The following is a 23324-nucleotide window of genomic DNA, read 5'->3' on the forward strand; positions in this document are numbered from 1 at the left end:
GTGTTTGTCCATGAAAATGAATTAATGAGATTTTATTTTATGCTTCCAATGCTTTTACGGCACTTCAAAAATGTCAACTCTTTTATGTTACTTGAATAATTTTGGTTTCACAAGAAGGAAAGTAATTAAGCCAGGACTGGCATTTGAAATAGGTCTTCTGGATCTTCTGCATTAAGTAGCAATAATTAGTGCATATGCAGGAATCTTTTAAGGTTTGATTTTTATAACCAAACAAAATGCACATGTCACCACAAGGTTCTATCTGGATTAACTGAACTTGATAATTGCCTTATCCAATTGAGCAAATTATCGGCCGATGCTAGAAAGGGACAGGACGATGGGAAGGCTACTCTATTGAGAATATAAACATTTTTGCCTAGCAAAACAGAGAAGCTTTTAGACAAGCTGTCTTCCAATTTCACATTGATAATACTTATTTTTACCCCAAGGTTGGGAAACCCTCACCAGCTTTTTCTGGAGAACTTAAATTCTCCTACATCTCACTACTGAAATCTGGCAGAAAGTACCTATTTTCAGCTTCACTCTTGTCCCCATTTTTGTTAAAGCAACTGTAGGAAGAAACACATTAAATTTCTGTAGACTTATTCTGCATTAACCCTTAAGCCCGCTCCAACCCTAATATTGGAAATTTCAACGCTTCTTGCTCCAGGGAAAGCACTTTATTATTAAATATGCTTGTTTGCCCCTGCAACTTCTCTTCTAATCCGCAGTGCCTTTTTAGAGTTCCTGGATATAAAACAGTAGTTCACTCCTGTTGTGCCCCCTGCATGAAGTGAGCTTTTAACTTTTAAATCCTGGCTGAATATCTTATGCACACATTTTGGCTTTTGTTTCATGCTTTGTAACAATTGTAATATCTCCATCATTTTTTTAAAAAAAATGGAGTGTCCACTTATATTCTGAAAACATCCTCACTGCATTACAACAATTATTCAGTTATATAAGTGTGCTGAGAGGTTCAGGGGAAAGGTGACATGCTTTTAATAAAAATAATAACTCCATTACTTGATTAGGTTCCCTCTGAAGGAATACACTTTTAGAAATTTATGTATTGTAATAAAAAGGTCAGAAAACTGAAAAGTAAAAAGAAGGCATTTTATTACTATAAAAAGGAAAACAGAAACTGCTCAGCCTAGTGATATAGATAAGAAAAACTTTATATTGATAACTATTATTTAAAAATGGGACTTTGGGGGGAGGTAACCAGGCTTTTCCTCATTTGAGTTGGAAATTTTTTTGTATCTGAAGCCGTAAAAATTATACTGTTTATTAGTGATGACTAGAATCAGCTTGATGAAGCCCAAATGTGGTCCAAAATCCTGACGTCCAAAAAGCTTGAATAGAAAACTTCCAACAGGTTTCACTGCACCAGGAACTTGATTTGGAGGGGTGCTTGGGGCTAGGAGTTAACCATTTTATTGCAATCACTCTACAAATCTGATTGATTTCGGTGGACTTAGGATAAGTTGCAGGGTCCTTAATCATGTTAGTTACCAACCAAATTAATGTAGTTCATGTTATCATTCTTCCTGTCAATTATTTTCCCATTCTCCCCCTTTCCAACATTTCTAGGTAGGAGTTTTATGTGGATTCTGAGAGTTATCACATATGGCTTATAAACTGCATTTGGTTTTTATAACTCAAACTTTGCACCATGGAAAATGTAGATATGAGATGAATTTGAGGAAGGAGGTGATTGGATGTTAGGAGATATAGTATTTCAGAGTGATGGTACCACCAGAGTAAGACTCTGTGTCTAACATCTCTTATATCCCAAAGGGAAAGACTCCAACACATCATTTCCCAGGATTATTGCACGTGGTGAGCAGGCTCTGTTTAGAGAAGGTGGCCCCATAGGTAACAAGGAACCAAGTATGGAACTCTGAGAATCAAAAACAGCACTCTAAATTTCTGTGAGAGAGTGTGAAGTGTTTGAGAAAGAAACAAGTGGGACTTCAGGCATAAATAATTCACAGATGAGGGAGGACTTTGTACTTAATCCCTATAGTAATTCTTGTATTAAATCACCTAATTGAAGTCTTGCAATTCTTGCTTCGTTGAACCCTCATGCTGTGAGGAGTTTGACAATTGTACTCAGAAACATGCTAGCAATCATTGTAACAGTCACAGACAGGTTTTCCATTGCTGTAATGACTCTCATTTATCATCATGTGGGATACTGCATTCTGCTCTAGTTGAAGTGCTCAAGTATTCTTCACAGTCATTCCCACCTGTAATGATTGCAGAAATAAGGGCACGAGCAGGTGTTGCCACACTTTATAGGGGACATCAACAAATATGGCTTCTTCAGAGAGAAAAAAACACTCCTTTGTTAGGATTTCAGTTTCAATTTTCTTTTCAACTCATCCAGTCCCTTACTACCTCCAGACAATGGGTAAAAATATCTGATATTTCTCCTGTCTAACCAAGAATTACTAGGGAAAATACTTTCCATGCCCGGTTTCATATTCTTTTCAAGATGTCTTTTGGCTGGCTGTGGAAAATAAACGTCAGCTACGTTTTCAGTGGTTAGTTATTTGCTGCCTGCTGATAAAGAAAGGCTACTATTGTTGTATGCCTAGGGCTAGCATGGACGCCTCATACCCTTTAATGATTTTGGGGGATTAGGTAGACAAGACTGCCAGATTTAGATGCATAAAAAATACAAAATTGGAGCTTGAAAGCATCAATGATTGTTATCCTGTGGTGTAATTTTTGTATTGCAGAAGTTTTAGCAGCATGGAATTGATTGCTATGCTTATTTGCAATTGACCTTGAAGTTGATAATGCATTTAATGTTGGTAGAGAGCCCAACCTTTTGCTATATAAATACTTAATCATGAAAAGAATATTTTGTAGGAACTTTGGTGCTTAAGTGGGGATTGGCTACCGTTCCTTTAGGTAACAAGAAAAGAATTTTTGTATGCAATAGGACTGTGTTCTGTGCACTTAGGAAATTAGGCTTTTCCTAAGCATAATCCCTATTACCTCTTTACATTTATCATTTCAAGCAAATTAATGTTATGAAACTTATATCAGAAACTGAATAACTATCAAAAATGGTTTTATGTAACACGTATGACTCTTTACCAGATAGAAGCCGACTTTTAAGTGGACTTTGTTTTGTTTAGGGTAGGTGAAGCTGATACCAGATCTGAGAGCACTGTGGACAAAGTCTGGCTATAGGAAATTTTCCATTTTCTTACTCTAAGAAAAAACAAAACAAAGAGAAGTGGTCCAGGATATGATAGGTTTGAATTAAATGCAAATTGGAAATTTTGTGTTGCTTATGCTAGGCCTGGTTAACTTTAAATTTGAAAACTCAATCTGTCATTCAGTTCCATACAACTACAAGTTGTAGCTTGACAGGAATATCAGACGTTCAGTATAACAACACATGAATCTAGCAGCAGAGTCCTTATGAGAAATAAAAACCCCGAAATCTGTCATGGGAGTATCTGTCAAAGGGAACAGCCAATTTTCCTAGATCCACTTAAAGGCAAAGCTAATCACACAACATCACAACACAACAAAGACCACATACTTTGGCAAATAAAGGGATTTATGGATGCTTCTTCCACAGGTAAAATAAAAAAATGCCATGATCATATTTTCATAGCTTTGCTCCTGTGGATGTCACACAATTATGTTCTGAAAAATGTCTGCAATCTTCAATTCTTTCTGTCAACTGCAGAGCATAGAACCCAGATTCTGTGCTCTATAGACAGCTGTTATTAAATAAGCTGAAAAGCCACTTTGGAGTAGTGGTTAAGGAACCAGGCTAGAAGCTAGGATCGAATGCAGGGTCTGCATTTTAAAACACCTCTGTATGGGATAAACTCATTCAAAAACTTGAGATCAAGGATGGCTCGCCATTCCCCCATTTTGGGGACCACGAAGAGCCTAGAATAAAACTCAGCTCTTGTTGAGTCACTGGAACCTGCTGAATGACGCTGATGTCCACCAGGTGTTGAATGGCGGATTCCATCAGGGCCCGTTTCGAGCTATTCCAAGAAATGGGACAGGTCACAAAAAATTCTAGGGGTGGTGAGAGAAACTCTAGCTGTAAACCTGATCTCACTTTACTGAGTACCCAGGCATCCAACGTTGACTCCTCCCATCTGGAGGTGAAGAATGCCAAATGACTTCCGATGAGGGGGAGAACAGATCATTACTTGAAGTGTCGGAATGAACGACCTCCTCCTCCACAAAAGGGCCGTTTACCCATTTTCTACTGTTGTCTTCCAGATGCCTCTGGGCGTTGCTCTTGGTGAGGGGCGTATGCCCTCTGGGGCCAGGAAAAACGAGGATTAAATTCAGCCCAGAAAGAAGAAGGATGGAAATAAGGAGCTGGTCAGTAGTCTGCTCTCTTTCCTGTCAAAGAAAGGACCTTCCTCTTGTTTTTGGTTTCAACAAGGTAAGGTTCTAGGGTGTTGCCAAAGAGCTTATCACCTATGCAAGGAGCTGAAGCCAGCTTCCACTTTCGGCGAGATTCAGTTTCGCAGCCCCAAGAGCCTCTTGCAGCCACTGATGAGGCCATGGCACTGGAAGCGAACGTTGCCAAATTGAGGATGGCATCCGCCATGAATTCTGCTGCTGCTATAATCTTGTTCAGATCCTGATGCGATCTGAACTCTGTTGGAGGTAGCCAATCTTGTAGCTGATGCAGCCAGCGAAGCGAAGCCCTTGTGAAAAATGATGCTGCAGTTGAGGCCCGGACAGCCCAAGCTGCAGCCTGGTGATTGCGCTTGAGTGTCTGTCAGGATCTTTTGTCCTCGGCCTTGAGTACATCCTCAGACTCCATGGGAATGCCCAAGAAAGAAAATGAGGCTACGACTGGAGCATCAACAGAGGGCACAGCAAGACCACTAGCCAAGGAGGGGCCGACATTATAAAATCACCTATCATGACATGATGGGTGAGGTCCTGCAGCAGGGGAGGCACATTGCTCTTTAACTAGATCAAGAAACATCAGAGGAGAGGGGAGAACCTCCATGTAGACTACTGGTTTAGAGAATAGGGAATCCCCCTAGCCAGAAGGATCCCCTTGTGGTTCAGGTACCACTTCCTCAGGAGTCAGCTGGGCAGTGACCAGAGCCTTGTGAAGGAATGGCTTGAATAGAGTGGACTTAAAGACCGCTGCTGAGGGAGGTTGTTCAGGCTGAAAATCCTCCTCATCTGACCACTGTTGGTCTTTGATCTCTCTTTCCTCTTGCTCAGACCCTGAGGAGTGACTGTGATTGGAGGGGTTGGTATAATCCCTCTCCTCGTGATCCCCCCACTCTGATTGAGCAGAAGGGCCACTGCACTCCTGATGTCAGGGTAACTGCCTCTGCTGGAGAGGAAGGCTTTGGGAGTAGGCTGGGAATAGAGCCTGACCAGCCCCTAAAGGATGAAGAAACTGTTGAAACCCTTCCACGAGGCCCTGCCTGATGGCTACAGAAACTACAACTCGAATCTCATCAGGTCTGCTGCCCGTGGGGCGAAGGCCCGCAGCCATGGGAGTAAAGGTAGCCTCAGGCCTAGACCTCAAGCTACCCTGGATGATCTGTCTCTGAGGGGAACCCCAAGAGGCCTGTTTAAAATTGGGCCCAGATCTACTTAAATCCTGGGGACAGAATTGATCCTCAGTTCTTTCAGGGGACCAAGACTGAAGATGGCTGGTGGAGGTAGCTACTCCCCCCTCCCCTGGAGGTACTCTCTGGGCAAACCTGCAATTCCCCAGGATAAGGAGCTTGTTGCAATTGCCCTCTCATTTGCTCCAGGGTTTTTGAAAACCGCTTCTCCAAGGCAGCATGCCTCCTCTTTCTGGCCCTGAGTTTGGCCTTGGAAGTTTTCTTGGGAGTCAGGGCTTTGACTCTAATCTGGGCAGCAACCTCTCTCTGTGCAGATTGGGTTCTTTCTCTTTTTCTCGGGAGGCTTGAGGGCCATGGTCTTCTAGGCCTGAGATTTCTGCCTGGGCCCTGTCTTCATCCATAGTGCAAATAGGCAAAGCACAAGAGGTGCTGGAAGCAGCCCTTGTATCTGTGCTGCCTATTATAGGGCCTTAATCCAGAGCAACCAAAAATCTGGGTTATAGATTGGAGCTCCTGTGGTCAGGCCAGTTAAAAATGGCCGGCCGCCACATGCGTTATGCCCCAATGGTCTTAAAATGGCTGCTCGCACTTGCAAAGATCTAAAGAGATCAGCTCATGCTCTTTAGGCTGAGAGAACAAGCCCCGAGCAAAAAAAATCAGAGAAAAAATGGCTGCAATCAACACGAACAGCAGAGAGGCACTGTTATCAGCGGCTCCAATCTCCACAATCACGGCCGCCCGATTTTGCCTTGGAGAGCTGTGAGGGAGGCTTTTTAGATGCTCCCTATACTTACAGCCTCCACGAATGCAACGTCGAACTCTCGGCACTGCACAATAGTGGATCCCCAGGAGCTGTGCAAGATGACTGATCTTCTAGTTTAAAGTTTTGCTGATGGAGTTAACAAACACTGATTGCTTCCATGACACAAGCTCAATTGACTAAAGCAGCTGAGTCAAAGCTGGGAGGAGCCAGCAAGGGCTGGCTTTTTATATAGAGCCAGACTCAGCTCTATGACATCACAGGGAGGAGTCTAACCCATCCTGGACTCTCGACATAGCGTGGATGAGAAAGCATCAGACTTTCAGGCTTTTCCTCATTTGAGTTGGGAAACATTTTCTATCTTTATAAAACTTATTCTAGTCATCACTAATAAACAGTATATTTTTACTGCTTCAGATACAATTTTTTCTCCAACTCAAATGAGGTCTGATGCAGATCCAACTCACCTCTTCATGCTATGTCCTTCTATTTCTGTCCCTGGCCAATAATGTATGCCAACTGTTGTTCTTACTTTGATCATGAAGTTTATTCTTCATCATAGTAACAGAAAAACATACAGTAAATAAAAAAACTTAGGGCAAAAGCATATAAAAAATGAATGCAAGTGTTAAAGTATTACTTCTTCTCTTTGCCTAGAACAGGACAATGACTCTTCTCTGAGGCCATGTAGCCAAAATGTTTGCCCCCAAACATTCACAACTGTCCTTGTACTGTCCTGTTTTTATCTTCAGTTGGACTTTAAGACAACTAGTGCAGTAATATATGATCCAATACCAATTAATCTTTCCCAGTCCAGCCAATGATAAAGGCAGTCTAATATCTGGGGGCCATACATGGCCATCCCTAGTTTTAAGAATTAGGCCACCAAAGTAGACAAGTTGCCTTTTAATTCTGCTTCTCTTGATATGGTCTCTTTTCTCATTGGATTACACAATGGCCACATTCATGGGCTGTTTGTACGCTATTCTTGATTAAATTAAAATGGGATTCTGTAACTTATGTTCAATATCCCACTGGAACTCAACCATTTAATTCAGCTAATTTAAAAGCAAACAAATCAAACTATGACTGGAATGGACTTTTCCCCCCAATAACACTATCTGAATACAGTCTAAATAAATCCAGGTATGCCAAATTGGGACAACCATGAATAATTACAGAATGAACAAATGAACAGATCTTTATATAAATTCCAGGAAATGTTTACAAAAGGGCAAGAAAACCTCCCCTTTCACCTCTGTAAAAATAAGTAACAAAACATATACAAGCAGCTGGCAAGCTGCAATTATAGACTTGCAATGCTCAAAATGGATTCCACCCAAAATATTGGAAACTTCCTTGACATTTCTAGCTAAAACAAGGGAGTCTTTAGATTTCTGCATGGCTGTCCTTTATAAAACAATTTGCACAGACATGTCCATTCATGAGTGGCAGTGTGTGTGTGTTTCTGCAGGTGAAAATTGCAGTGGTTGAGTCAGTGCCAAAAAAAATGAGAAATGTTCACTTCTATCCAGGCAAAGAAAGACAACAGCAAGGGAGTGGGACAGTCTAACTACAGTATTTCATCAACAGTTATTTGGAGGAAACTGTAATTAAATGTGCTATAGAGCCTGATTTATTGCCAGCATATGTGACTATTTCTTTTACCAGGTCAATTGGGAAATTACTATAAAATTAAATTGGTGCAGAACTTCTCTTCTATAAAATGCTAAAGTAATAGACCTAAGGCCAATAGGACTTTCCAACAAGAATGTCGACATGGGAGGGGCAAATGGCAAAACGTGTCCTGAGACAAACTCTACCTCTTATCCATTTGTGTATGATATCCTGGCACAAAAACAAAGAATGAAGTTTGCAACATGATATCATAATGTACATTTCAGATTTCAGGGTTTCCACTCAGGCTACACTTGAGCAAAAAAAAACCCTTTTCTTTATCTGGCACTTTTTTGTGTGCTCCTAATGCAAATACAATCAGAATACAGATGGAAGGAACCTTAGAGGTTTTCTCATCAAATCTCCGGCTCAAGCAGAAGACCCTATACCATTTCAGATAGATGGCTGTCCAGTCTTTTCTTAAAAACCTCCAGTGAGGAAGCACCTACAATGTCTGAAGGTAAAATGCTCCACTGGTTAATTGTCCTGTTAGGAAGTTTCTCCTTAATTCCAGGTTGCTTCTCTCCTTGATTAGTTTCCAAACAGTTTCCATCCATTCTGTCCAATTTTATGGCTTTGACTTTGACTGGCTCACTCCAAGAACTGTCTAAACCATGGGTGTCAAACTCGCTGCGTCATAATGCCGTCATGTGACCTTTCACGATGTTTTCCCATTCGCGGAGCTGGGGTGAGTGTGGCCTGCATGTGACACATCCTGCCTGCGGGCTGCCATTTTGACACCCCTGGTCTAAATTTTATCCTTGACAAAGTGCTAGTTAGAACATAATGCAGCGGTCTAGACAGACCCCAAGCTGATTTCATGTAAATCATTATAACTTTCAATGGATTTCAGGGTATTTTTACAAACTCCAATGCAACATTTCTCAACAACCTGGCCCTGCATCACCAGCAGATGGAGAACAAAACAATAAAACTCAATCCCAACTCAAATCGAACATAGGTCCATGCCAGCAATAGACAGAAATAACTGTGAAAACCCTCAAATCCTCCAGCTTTAAAAAAAGCTAGAAAAGGTACATCCTGGGTCCAATATTCGAAAAGCTGTGAAAAGAGCTTGCCATTTGGCACAGCATGACTGTGAGTAAGGAGGCAGCCTCTTAATGCATCTGTTATGCAAATCTAATTCTCTGTACCTCCACCATAATATTATTCTGCTTTTTTACAAGGAAGAATCCATGTACATTTTACAATATGTTTTCCGGAACCAAAAAGGCAGCAAGAAACTAAATGTTTATTTTTAAACATGTATTTTAAAGAAAAGACCAGAGCACAATGCTACAGCACAGGGTTTGCATATCAGATGAAGTTTAATCCTCAGCCTCTCCAGCTACAAGTGGAAAACACTGGCCTAAAATTCTGAAGAATCACTTGAATATCAACAATGTTAGGATTGACAATTTCTGGTAGTACCTGGGCTTCTATAACATATTTACCTAGGTCACTGGAAAAACCTAGCAGCTAGAACAGGGGTGTCAAACTCAAGGCCTGGGGGCCGGATCTGGAGGGTTGCCGGAGGCTGTCACAGCTGAAAACAGATGGCCCTTCCAAACTCTGTTTTTGCTGGCAGAGGGGTGCAGGAAGCCATCAGTCAAAAATGGAGCTCCAGAGCCCGTTTTCAGTGGCAGAGTGCTCAGGCCACCACAGGCACCCTGACATGAGTGACACTGAGCTCACTACACTCACCCTGGTCATCCCCACTCTGGGGCCCCAAAGTCAAACACAATCCTGATGTGGCCCTCAATGAAATCGAGTTTGACCACCCTGAGCTAGATCATACATACTAACCTTGGTTAATTTTGTTGGTGGTGCTTAAGATGTTGGGCAAACTCAATCCTTTAGCCTACAATATATACTGTGCAAACCTAAAAAAAAATAGTAATCAAGTTAAGTGTGTTGTCAAAATTCAGCTATTACATTACAGCTTCCTATCTGCCTATTTTACAATATAGGTTAAGGTTGCTTAACTCTTGACTTCATGCAGGATAAAACTCAACTTAAGTGAACAGCTTAACTAATTAATGCTAACGTCCAAGAGAACTGATTCCTAGATTCATTTTCCCAAACACTAGAAACTAGAAATATGAGACTGGACATCTTGTGGTGGATTGTCATACATGATGTTTTGAACATCAGCATGAAAAAGTCAAACCAAATACACCTAATGACTCCTTCCTGGGGAGAGAGGAGAAAGATATCAGAAACTTGACGTTTCCTTTTGGAGTAAAGGGAAATGATATATGGACACAAATACCAATATTAACAGTATTCAGTGTTAGTATTTGTTGTTAGGATGGATAAAAGTCCATTATTAGAAAAGAATTTGGAGATGCTGGGTACCAAGTACCATCAGATATTAGATTCTAGTTGTAGAAATAATAGTATGATTTTTACTTGTTTTCTTTATTATTGTTTTCTTTATTATTTTCATGTAATATTTCTGAGAGGATATAACCTATAACCATCTTAGAGAACCTAACCATCTTAGATAACCATCTTAGGCTTTTTTGCATTATTTTGGCCCAGAACCCAGCCATAAGTGTACTTGTGCATGCCAATAAAATATATTATCTCCCAACATTTTGCCTCCTTATTTTAAGTAGGCATATTTCACACAACAATCTAATGTGATAGGATTCCACGCCATTCAAATGAATATTGTATGCTAATGATCTCTACACGAATCTGAACTACCAACAACCAAAGCAAATTCATGGTAGATAAAAGACAATAGAATTCAGGGTGAACTTAGATCCTTGTGGGCATTAAGGGACTTGAGACTGCTTACCTTGGTCATTTCCTACAGATAATATAGAAATCCACTTTAAAGGTTTTGCTAAAAAGGAAGACCATTTTGAATAACCTCATCTTGTGTTAACTGATAATCTATAAGAAAGTATCTCTGTACGAAACAGAGATGGGGAACATACTGTGTTTCCAGACATTGTCATTCTCATAGCAAGATTGAAGGACAGAAGCTTGTCGCCCAGAATGCAAAACAAGATAAGATGTCACAACAGAGGATTAGAAGGCAAGAATTCCAGGCCATCCTAGCAAAAGTTATAAATTCTAAGAGATGCAGTCCAACTTGTCTGGAGACCCCAATTTTAAAGACCCATTCTTGGAATTTAAATCTTCAGTATCAGGATTATGTGCACCCAGCCAAATACTCATTTAAATGCAAGGTATTTTCCCCTTCCTTTAATGAGAGTGCTGCTGCGGATCAAAGAAATACATTATAGGGCATGTACCTCTCCTTATCTGAAAAAAAATTCTGAGTGCCCTCCAGCAATTTTATAACTACTAGAAATGGAAAAGCTTTACTGGACAAAATATTATTAGTAGAAAGAATCCAGCTCTGCTATTAAAAATGGATGCATAATATAATTAATGTTTCTTCCTAAGGCAATTACAAAATAGAAGGAGAGAGAAGGGAGAACATTATAACTACTTGGAACTATGCAAAGCATAGCAAAAAACATAGACACAAATGGCCCTTGAAATTTCCCTCTATGATGAGTACAATGGAGTGGTTAAAACACATCCTTGAATTGTCTCACTGAAGACAGTCAGCTGTTTACCCAACTGTGAATCAGACAGGTTCAGGGATGATGAGGACCAGTCATGCTTCAGCATTGTAATCAATTTGTATCAACAGCGGTATGATGGATGCTCCACGCTGCGTCTTTTCTACCTGCTCTATTTATTCCATTTAAAAATAATCTTGAGACTTTCCACTCCATGTTAGCAATTTTGCCCCATCTGGCTCTTCTATCTATTCTTCAAATGCCTGTGAAACAATGCATTCTAAATCAGCATTTTATGGCTTATACAGAATGCCAAAACCTACAGTCCTGTAACTAAATCCACTCTCCAATCCCAGACATGCAAATGAACCTTTATTTAAATCATGTACAACTTGTATTCAAGTGTTACCTCTAGAACACGGGTGTCAAACTTGCAGTGTCACATTGCCGTCACATGACGTTTCACAATGTTTTTCCCTTCATGGAGCTGGGGTAGGTGTGGCCTGTGTGTGACACATCCGGCCGCCAGTTGAACCCCCTGCTCTAGAAGATCCTTAGTCAATAGAGTCAAATACCTATTAAGACCACCATTCTATTTCTTCTAATTGTCAACAAGAATAGCTATAAACAAAACATGATCAGAATGACTCTCTTCTATAGCCGCTGCTCAGCAGTTAGAACCACTTCCAAATCCTACCTATGAGATTGCAGCAAGCAAAAACAATTCCTGATAAGATTATTTAATTTCCTTTCATTGTTTAATTTCCATTAGACTTTTCCTGACTGCTGTGCTGAAATGCAGCCTAACTATATTTCAGGAGGCAAAAAACTGCACTGACCTGAAATAATGAAATCTTCTATCTCCATTGCTAATCTCTATCCTACTTCTATTGCTTCTGTTTCAAGTCACTGCAGTCACAGGATTTTCTCCCAAGAGAATACCTGGCAAAACCTAGCAGATTGGATATAATTTACAACTACTGTTGGCTGCTGCTAGAATAAGAAGTTTAATACTGGAACAGCTAAAGACACTTCAAGCTATCTCACTGGTAGGATACAGTAGATTTGAGGTGAGATGAAGATGAGGACATGCCAAGAAAAGAAAGGGAATGAGGGCAACTTATCTCTTGCTGAGGCAGAAGTGAGGAAAACCCTGCATTAACATAAATGTGATGTAAAACACCTAATTGAACCATACATAAATTTCCTTTGTATAATCCTTACTTTTACCATCGCTGCATTTTCTGCCTTTTAATTTTCAAAAAATGTAATTAATTATTTTTTTAAAGTGCAGACGTCTGATTATATCTTAGAATAAAATGTGCCCCAGTTTGAACAACTAAAGAAAATAATTATTTTGAGCCTAGTTTATAATACAGCATCTAATTATTTGATTTCACTGATTCATGTGGCCATCAGTATAACTGACAGCGACTGGGTTTATACACAGTATAAGCAAGATATCACCATTGTAAATATTTACCATATGTTAGTGTAATGCAAACATATTTCATTATCAACAACTAGAGAACATTTCTATAAATGGGAAAAGACCACTAGCACTCATGAAATCATGTGTGTATTTGAGATTTCATGAAGAGGTTAATAGTCAATGGAGCAAAATTCAAAGCCAATGTGTCAAATTTTCAGCACAAGAACCATATGGTTTCCAAACTTTAAACTCCCTCATTAAAAAATAAGGAGCACAATACAAAAGGAAGAAATTCAAGTGGTGCAGTCTTCAGTACGACTATGCACATTAATACACTTTAATCTACATCAATTTAATGACTTCAGTTAGCATTCTGTCAAATATTTTCATCATTCTGTATTTTCTAAAAAGTAAAATTTGTATCTTTCGCTAGTATACACATTTATGCTTGTCTCTTTTACCCACAATAATCACTCACATTGGAGAAGTGGATTTTGCAAAAGACAATCATGTCCCAAACTGGATATTATTCTCAAAAGTATGAGTTTAATCACCTCACTTAGCATGATTAATTGCTCAATATTGGTGTCAGTGCTGGATTGTGGGTACATTTGCCTACATGGCTTTAACAGAGATGAAAAAAATATCTGGACTGAGACCAAGTTTTCTCTAAAGAGATGTCAGGTACCAGAATTCTTACATGTGCAAGCTAAGGTTTGTTAAGTAAGAGAGCAATAGCTATAAACCTTTCCCAGCTAGGATTGTCAGAGGTGCAAGTACCTATTTTTGATCACTGGTGAGAAATTTCACTGACTTTCTCTGCTGAAAATGCATTTGTAAATTCTTCATAATAATGAATGGAACAAACTGCAATTCAATTTGAAGAAAAGCTGGTAGCATAAAAGCTTCATTAATGTTTTTTCAAATGATTATCTCTAGAAATTATAAAGAGAAATATGCATGTGTGTTTGTATATACCCACAAAGTTATATACCCACAGAATATGTTCTAATGACACATATATTCCAGTATAAACTGAACATAATATATTTTTAGTGTTCTGGAGGATACTATTTTTCTATAAGTGAAAATTACAGTGAATGTAGGCCAAGCATAATAACATCTTTCGTGGAAAGTAATTAATTTTTCTGTGTTACATAATAGTTAAAAGATACTGTAAGCTTTTCTCAGTTGCTTTCTACTGGCTCAAAGAGAGGTAAGACGAACATTCTCCATTCTTATATACTGTATGTCCCATGCAGTTTGAGATTTCCATTCATGATAGAAAGATCCAAGATTGAGAAAGCTGAGAAAACATGTTTTGAAAAATAGGAATACTGATAGCAGCTTAAATTTAGATGGGAGAAGCCTACATTTTGATTTTCACCCATTTTTCTTCTTGTATTCTCTAACAGCTGAAGGCCACAGAAGCCTTACTGGTAATAATCCAAAAGTTGAGGCTGTAATTTCAAATTCTTTTTTCATTGCTTCAGAATAGGGGTGTCAAACTCAATTTCATTGAGGTCTGCATCAGGGTTGTGTTTGACTTTGTGGATGGCCATGGCCAGTGTGGGCGTGGCCAGCTAGATGTCACTCATGTCGGGGGTGCCTGTGGTGGTTTGGGCAGGGCTGGCAGAGCCTCCTCCAGCACTCTGCCAGCAAAAACGGAGCTTGGAAGGGCTGCAACCAGCTCTCCCAAGCTCCATTTTCAGCTGCCATGGCCTCCTCTAGCATTCTGCCATCTGCCACCAGGTTGTAGATCAGTGACTGATGGGCCGGGCTTAGGCACTATGGGTTGGTCCTTTGCTGTTTCCAGGGTGGTGCAGCAGGCCAGATCTAAGCACCTTGCAAGCTGGATCCAACCCGCAGGCCTTGAGTTTGACATGCCTGCTTTAGTAAAAGATGTAATTCCCAAAGGTGTAATTCTACAGCTTATGTTCTCAAGAGGCAAAAAAAAAAAAATCATACTGTGATAACATGACACCTTGCTGCCAAATCTGTCACAGTAGCAATGGGGCAGGGCAGTTAGGTAGCCACCCCCTAAAGATAAGGTCTGATAGGCCACACGTTCACCGTTTTATCAAAGTGGAGTAAGAAGTCATCAACAGGTGCAACAGTAACATGTTTGTACATAAAAAGACCTTTGCCTTGCCAATTTTATCTTTAAAACTCAGCATTTCCAAGTGTTCTTCATGACTTGGTACTTTTTTGATCTTTGGACTTAAAACTGAATAAACAAAGCCAAACACACACAAAAAACCCATCCTAAAACAACTTTCTACCAATAACAAGGTATTTCTAGCTTAAAAGTATTTCTGCCCAAGAGCAAGTTTCTCTTCCAAACAAATCTTTATGTAAAACATAGTGTAGATTACTTATCCAACTGCTCTTTGAAGTCAATAAAAGCTAGTACAGAATAACCACTTAAATAGCAAACATTCATCCAAGTCTTGCAACACATTCTTCCAAATACCTAGCCTTCATTTTTAACATATTTCTTCCTGTGAAAACATTAAAAAAATATAGAAATTCACTGAATGCTGGCCAAGTAAAAATATTTTTCTTTATACAGAAGAATTTGCAGTGTTGTTTCTTCCACGGATAGTTAAAAACAGAAACTAATCATATTTAAATTGAAGGGCATAAAGTAATAACCATCATACCAAATACCATATTTTAATCCTTAATCACTTATCTGTGAGCCTGCTTTATTTGTAAGTAGGAACCCAAATCAAGAATTTACTATGTACATATCCAGCTCCCTGAAAGTCAAGCAAACACTTTATATTTATAGACAAGTAAAATCAACCACAGGTAGTCCTTGACTTACAACAGTCAAGTTTGGTGAGCGTACAAAAACAGCACTGAAAAAAATGATTTATGACCAATACAGAATCTCCATGGTCATGTGATCAAAATTCAGACAACTGACTCATTATGATGGTTTCAGTGTCCTTTTGATCACCTTTTGCAATCTTCTGACAAGTAAATACAATAGGAAAGCCATATTTACTTAACAACCGTGTTTCCAACTTAACAACTGCAGTGTTTCACTTAACAACTGTGGCAAAAAAGATCATAAAATGAGGAAAACATTTAACAAATGTTTCACTTAACAATAGAAATTTTGGGCTCAATAGTAGTCATAAGTTGAGGACAATATTTATTCGTCTTTTTTATTTGAAAAGTAGAAATATCATACTCAGACTACATATAAATTACATATAAATTTATGAAAGGTTTTGACAGATTTCTTTACTGACTTAACAACCCTACAATTAGGCCATCCTATCTTCACTGAAAGAAAGTAAACTTAGAGAATCTGTACCAGAAACTAAAAGCAAAACCATATGCCCGCCCACATCCTCAAGACTGTACTAGACTTCAACACCCATAATCCCTGGCAAAGAGAGGCACTGATAAAAAATTATAGGATGATTAAATCCCAACACATTTAGAGGGCCCCAATTCAACAATGAAAATTGCTGTGGTTAAGAAGCATCATATTTAATTTCAATTCTTAGCAACAGCAATTGGTGCTGTTTTGTTTCCTGAAAAACGTCACTGAACTTACATTCCTACAAGGTAAAGTACATTAATTGCAGTGATGGATGGACTCAGTCAAGGTCATGTTACATATTAAACCGAATAAGAGTCTGGCTAGAATCAACTCCTTGTACTCTTCCCCTGCCTGCCACCCCCAAAACTCTCAGATTATTCCGGCTCATTAACTCTTTTTTTTCCACTGAATTCTGCACTGTTACAGCAGGTAAGCAGTCCAAACAACTGACTGAAAAAAAGCCCAACCGTCTTGAATGTTACTGAATAAAATGAATTAAGCGCAATCACATCCCTCAAGATGACAGTTGAAGGATGTTCTTGTTCAAAGAACTCATCAGCATAGAATAAATTGCAGAGGCACATCCAGCATTTTTGCAAGTGCTTTTAAGTACATCATAAGACAACTAAAGCTTTTCCATGACAGATTGGAAGTGATAACCTCCTCCGTTTAAAAAGACCCCCCTCCCAAAAAAATCATTTTTTTTTTTGCAGTGATATCTTGTAGAATGTTTACCTGTGTAAGAAAAGAATGAGAAGAAAATCACCTTCCTGTTTTATACATAAAAATAACAAGCATACAAAAATAAAATGTTTGCACTCAACTATAGTTATTTATAACAAAAAAAGAAACAACAGCAGCAGCAATAGTAAATGTATATATACTGCCAACCCCCAGAAACTATTATTGTAATTATAAAAAATTATAACATAAGTTTCAGCTAGAGAAACTTTTTAGCTCAGTGTGAAACAGATTCTTTTTTTAAAAAAAAAGGGTAAAAACCCCAGTTTAGGAGGAGGGGGAAAAAAAAACCCATTCCTACAAATAACTCAATCTTCCATTTTAGGCTAACTGCTGGGCTGAGGTTTGCAACTTTAAAGAGAAGTATATGAAGAGGGTTAAAGATTAAATCTTTCCATCTCACCCCTTCCAAAAGAATCACCTTTGGCACAATAATGAAAACTAAATAGGACCTTTAAAAAAAGCAGAAGTTCCAAGACCGTGGGAGGTTTTAAGCTAGATCAAAAGGTCAATATGACATCAAAATCCTAAGCACTTCGATGTCAGTTGTTTGCTTAGAATTATTTATAAATCCCAAATACAAACTAATATTGAGTAACGCAGGCACATATGAGCTGCACTCACGCACTGTTTATGGAGACAATGAGATTTTCTAATACAGAATCAGTTCATACTGTCTATTTTCTATGTATTTCAGATTCATATTATAGAATTTTTTGACAGAAGCAGTTACCCAAGCTGCTTGTAAAATTGATGCCACACATCTTTCCATGTGGGAGGCAGGAGGTCCACTTCAAGAAAAGTTTCTCTATGTTAGTGGCCCCCAACTTTTGGGTCACCAGGGACCGATTCCATGAAGAGAGTTTTTCCACGGACCAAAGGAGGTGTGTTTTTGTGTACTGCTTGTATCCCACAGATGGGGCTTCACTTGTTTGTGTGGCCCGGTTTCTGGTATGCTGCGGATTGGGTACCCCTGATTTATGTGACTGCATTTCTATCTGCCACTTTAGTGCTATAACCTTTTAAAGATACACTTAGATTAACGAGGAAGTCAAAGTTGGATTTTAAAGAAGCAGAACAGAAAGAATATTGAGGCTTTTGAATTTTAGCGTTGGAGAAGACTTTTGGAATACCATGAATAGCCAAGAAAATAACGTGGTTGTACAACAAATTAATCTAGCATTTTCACCTGAGGTACAAATGATCAGGCTCAAATTATAGTATTCTGTACACATCATGTAAACACAATGCAAGCTCCCTTGAAAAATAAAAAATGCTAGCAAAGAAGGGAAGAGAACAAACAACCTGCGGCAATATGGATGGATTTGATCGTAATGGTAACGATGCCCCATTAGGAAACTTGAAAAGTAAAGCTGGAAAATGATTATCCTGGCTAAGGTTTAACTATATGATCATGAGGAATCGACACCAACTTGATGGAATACACAGGTCATCCTTGACTTACAACAGCTCTTTTAGTGACTGTTCAAAGTTACAACGGCATTGAAAAAAATACGACAGATACAACCGTTGAGCATCCGCATGGTCACATAATTTACATTTGGATGCTTGAGAACTGGTTCACATTTATGACATCTGCAGTGTCCTGGGGTCATGTGACCTTTTGCAACCTTCCAACAAGCAATGTCACTGGGGAAGCCAGATTCCCTGAACCACCCTGTTACTAATTTAACAACAGCAGTGATTCACTTAACAAATATGGCAAGAAAAGTCATAAAATGGGACAAAACTCACTTAACAAATTTCTCATTGAGCAACATAAATTCTGGGTTCAATTGTGATCGTAAGTTGAGGACTACCTGTAATAAAATGTATTAAACATATAAGCAACTCTATACTTTAATCTGGGTAGGAGCACAATGTGCTGATTTAAGATTATTCAATTTAGGTAGTCAGAAAGATTTTGTTCAGTATTAATAAATATCCACTAAAACAAACAAATGCATATTATACTGTATCTGCAAACATATGGCTTAATAGCTAAAAATTTGCTTATTCACTAATAAGATTCTGCAAAGCATCATTCATGTAATGAAACAAAAGGTGCTGTTAAACATAGGATGAAAGATAAAAGCTACATTTAAATTTCTAAGTACAATAGGCATTTTATCATGTTTTAAGACAATGTTTTAGATGTGGCTAAGCTAATGATTTGGAAGGATGAGAGGTTGACTGTAGCACATGAGGAACAACCAAACAGCTTGCCAAGCTATCAAATCTATTTTAACCATAGTTCAAACTGCTGACAGAAGGCACAGAGTATCTAATATGATGAAGGAGCAGGAAGCGGACGGGGTCAAAAGCAGAGTTTCTTTGCAGAGGACAAAGCACCTGACAGGACAATGTTATCTTCAGGAATTTCTCCCAAGCAAAGGTGAATGGGACTTGCAGAGCAATGCTGTTTACACATAAACTTCAAATGACGGCACACAATCTCTTCCACACTTTCAATAACCTCAAACCCTTATTCCCAAATGTCAACTAAGAAGAGAAAGTACATCTAATCTCAACCTCAGATTAGATGGCCTAACCAAAGCTTTCAACAATAACATGAATTCAGTATCGGCTCTCTCTCATATTGGTTAACAGTGTGAAAAACAAATATTTCAAAAGACAATAAGCCAAGAACTGCTCATTTTGAAGAGGGCAGAGGGAACAACTGCTCATCCTATGCTACCCAGATTTCACCCCCAACTCCAGATTTCATCCTACATAACTCCAGTGCCCATAATTGTTATCAGGGTGCCAATTTCCCCATTTTGTGACTTTGGAGAGCCATGCAGAATATGGAGAGCGATTCCAACCACACTCCAATCAAACTGCTTCTCATTAAGCCGACACACAGAGAAAGGGCCACTAACCACCCAATCTCCTTATCTGACAAACAAACAGAAGATTATCAAGAGGCACAACATATCCCATTATAGGAACAGCTGCTCTCCCCAGGAGGTTCAATTTCTTCTGATCACCATCAGAGCTTTTCCAGCAAGTTTGATTTATCAGAACAGCTGTAGGAAATGCAGACTCTTGATAAAAAAAAAAATACGGAAGCAAATAAAAACAAATCCGCCAATTACTTCAGCTGGTATGAATGTTTAACATGGGCACGAAACCCCCTTCCTTAACCATTCAGAGCCACCCTCTGAATTCAAATGGAATAGAATGAAGCCACTTTCTAATGTGTGGCTAATAAACACACATGCAGTTAGTCATTATCCAAATAAACCTGACTTCTCCCACACAACTGCAAAAAAGCTACAGCCATTCTTCTGCGCATATGCTGCAGGGAGGCACATGGCATCTATTTTCACTTCTATTCTAGGCAAGCAACTCATCTCAGTGAGTAAAAAAAAAAGGATACAGAACATACCATAAACAAAGTCATAATGAAGAAATGTTGCAAAAATGGAGTGTGGTAAAGTTTGCCAGCACTTCCCTCCGTCGGCAATTGCCTGATAGCTTTTACTTTACAGTCGTACATTTATGCTTTATCAAAACAAAGGTAGCTTTTAACTAACTGCAGATATCATCATTGAAGGCAAGTCAGTTTTGATTCTAAGAGCTTATTCCAAACACATGAACGAGCACAATTAATGCTCTTAAGGTTCTGGATCAACAATTTCAATTCACTGAAGATTCAGCTGCATCCCCTTTTTCTTTCCAATGACACTCATGGAATTGATTTTGAGCAAATCAAAGATTGTTACAACAGCACAAATCAACTTTGCAGCTAACTTACAAAGCCCCGTATGATCACTGCCCAACTTCCCAAACATCTGAACACAAAACAATAGCAAATTCCATCACCCCAAACCAGCCTGAAACTTGCCTCTCCACCGTGTCCATCAAATATCCCAAATATGGATGGATGAGTCTTGTTCACCAGATCCGTGATCACTTCAAACCTGTCTTCCATGTGGTCTCTCCGGCCTTGGATGGAATAAACAGCCACATTGTGGTTCTTAAACTCCCAGGTCTTGGAAAACTCTGCATCCAGCACATCTAGACCCCCAAGTTGGTCATTTTGCATAATTTCAGCTACCTTGCCCTTCACCATTTTCACTGCATCTCTGCTGGACTTGACTATGGTTTTCACTTCATCCGTATGGAAGAAGTAGCTCCATAGGGCCAGGCTGATGCATAGCAGGAACAGCGTCTCTGGTCTCAGTAAGAAGTAACGCATGATCCGACCCAGCAAAGAGAGCAAAGTCATTGTATCCTCTATCATTTATTACAGAGACAGTAGATCTCCCCCTCCCACACACACCATATACCACACACCCTGACGGTTGGGATGGGTCTAAAGGCAAAGCAGCAAATCACTGCATGTTCCTGTAATGCAAACCCCACAGAGGGCAGGGTTAGTGCTGCTAAAAGTGCTTCCTCTTTCTCCTCCGTTCTTCTGTGCAACGGCTTCAGGGAGGCGCGGAATCCCAGATGGCAAAAGAGAAGCTCCGATGTCAAGTTGCAGAGATCTGGCATGCACGCTTGGGGAGTCGAAAGACACCCTTATCCTTCTCCACTTCTCGCTCCTGCTGCCGCCGAAGAGAGCACGTAGTAGTAGCTCCTGGAGAAACGGCTGCAGAAAACCAGCTGCAAGACAGCAAGGGATCAGTGCAGGAGCTGCTAGAGGCACCAGCGACAGCACAAGACCTATCTGGGACTGCTGCAAATCGTCCTGGGCTCCTTTATGCCCCTTTTCAGCCAGGGCAGAGCCAAGAAGAAAAGAACATATGGCACAAAGGCACATTCCTCCTTCTTCCTCCCTCCCTTAACTGTTTCTCTGGGCATTCATCCTGCCCGCCCAAGGATGAAACTGAAGTAGGTCAGTCAATCAATTCATATTGCCCAACACCATTCCTACCCCTGGTACTGAGTCCAACAATAGCTCAGGGCAGTTGCTAGCCCAAAGGAGGAAGGCAGAGAGAAGGAAGACCCAAAATCAAAAGCACACTAGGGGTGTTAACTGTAGGGTGAGAAATGGGGTAACAATAGCAGCAGCAATCAGTTTTTAAAACCAGGCAGGCAAGTTAGCCCGGCTAGATTCAAACAGAACGATCCCAAGAGGGAGCTTGGAGGGAGGAATGAACAGGCCAGTGGAAATACTGTACAAACAAACAAAAAAATAGGCTGGCTCTACCATAAAGAGTGTCCCATCAGGTCAGTGTTTCTAAAAAAAGGAACAAGGCTCTAAAACCAGGGCAATCTTGGCTGAAAAGCCACCCTTCACGGATGCTTCTAACCATTGCCACTCAGCCTTTTCCTTCTAACATTCCATCCCCTGAACATCATCATCATCATTATTATTATTATTATTATTATTATTATTATTATTATTATTATTATTATTATTATTATTATTATTATTGCTGTTGTTATTGCTGTTGTTATTGCTGTTGTTATTGTTATTACTGTTATTTCTATGACCGGCTCTGCCACTATGATCTTAAAGGCAGCTCCAACTTTGGGAAACAGGACCGAGAGGGACAAAGCGGGATGTAAGCGGCGTGGGGTTTTCCTCCACCAGACCCCGCCACCCAACCTGCTCCTCCGCTGCTGCCTCCTGTTCCTAACGGAGAAGCGGAGAGACTTTACGCGCTCAAAAGCCACGTCGGGCCCCAGCCGGGAAAAGAAAGCAGCCCACCTCGCGCTCCTTCCCCGTTGCTTGCAAAAGGCTGATCGATCGCACACTTGCCCCAGCGGCAATCCGGGGGCTGGCCAAGCGGTGACTCGCTTCTCCACCTTGTGGCTTGCAATGCACCCGCCGCCCTTTCCCGGGCCTCCTCTTTCTTCGACGCCGAATCTGCCCTCCCCCTCGCATGCCCTCCCCCGCCCCCTTCCCTCGGCTGCTGTCACCTGCAGGGCCGATCGCAAAGGTACCTGTCTGCCCTTTCTTCCTGAGCCCGTCCCTCCCACTGGGCTGGGCTCGAGGGCTCCCGAGCCACCACTCAGGGACAGCGATGCCTACAACTCCCGGCAGCCTTAGCGCCAAGGCGCTCTTCCATGATTGGCAGGAACCCCGCCAAGGGCTTCTGGAGTCTGAAGTCCGCTAGTTCTCACAGCCAGCCTTGCTCTTTCGCGCCCTCTGCCAATAGGTACTGTATATAACGATACACCGATAAACACACGCACACCCAAACACACACCCAAACACGCGGTTCGCTTTTTTTGGTTAGTATTATAAGCAATCTTAGCAAAGTACACTAAGGGA

At 40.2% G+C, this 23324-nt stretch overlaps 1 protein-coding gene across 6 annotated transcripts in view; it reads right to left on the minus strand.

Annotated features, from left to right (window-relative positions):
• PPM1L (protein phosphatase, Mg2+/Mn2+ dependent 1L) overlaps positions 1-23069 on the minus strand; it is a 182915-nt gene extending 159846 nt beyond the window's left edge. Inside the window, exons 1-2 of one of the 6 annotated variants that reach the window (XM_026705819.2) lie at positions 22994-23069; positions 20943-21706 (exon numbers count right to left, since the gene is read on the minus strand). In XM_026705819.2, coding sequence (XP_026561604.1) covers positions 20943-21341 — 399 coding nt within the window. In that variant the 5' untranslated portion in view covers positions 21342-21706; positions 22994-23069. Of the gene's footprint in view, positions 1-20938; positions 21707-22655 lie in introns of all 6 variants that reach the window. The other 5 variants (XM_087933368.1, XM_026705817.2, XM_026705816.2 and 2 more) reach the window with 5 other exon arrangements.
• Between the last annotated feature and the right edge of the window lie 255 nt (positions 23070-23324).

This window comes from Pseudonaja textilis, chromosome 4 (genome assembly GCF_049901715.1).
Source record: "Pseudonaja textilis isolate UNSWEBS1 chromosome 4, rPseTex1.2, whole genome shotgun sequence".
NCBI lineage: Eukaryota > Metazoa > Chordata > Lepidosauria > Squamata > Elapidae > Pseudonaja > Pseudonaja textilis.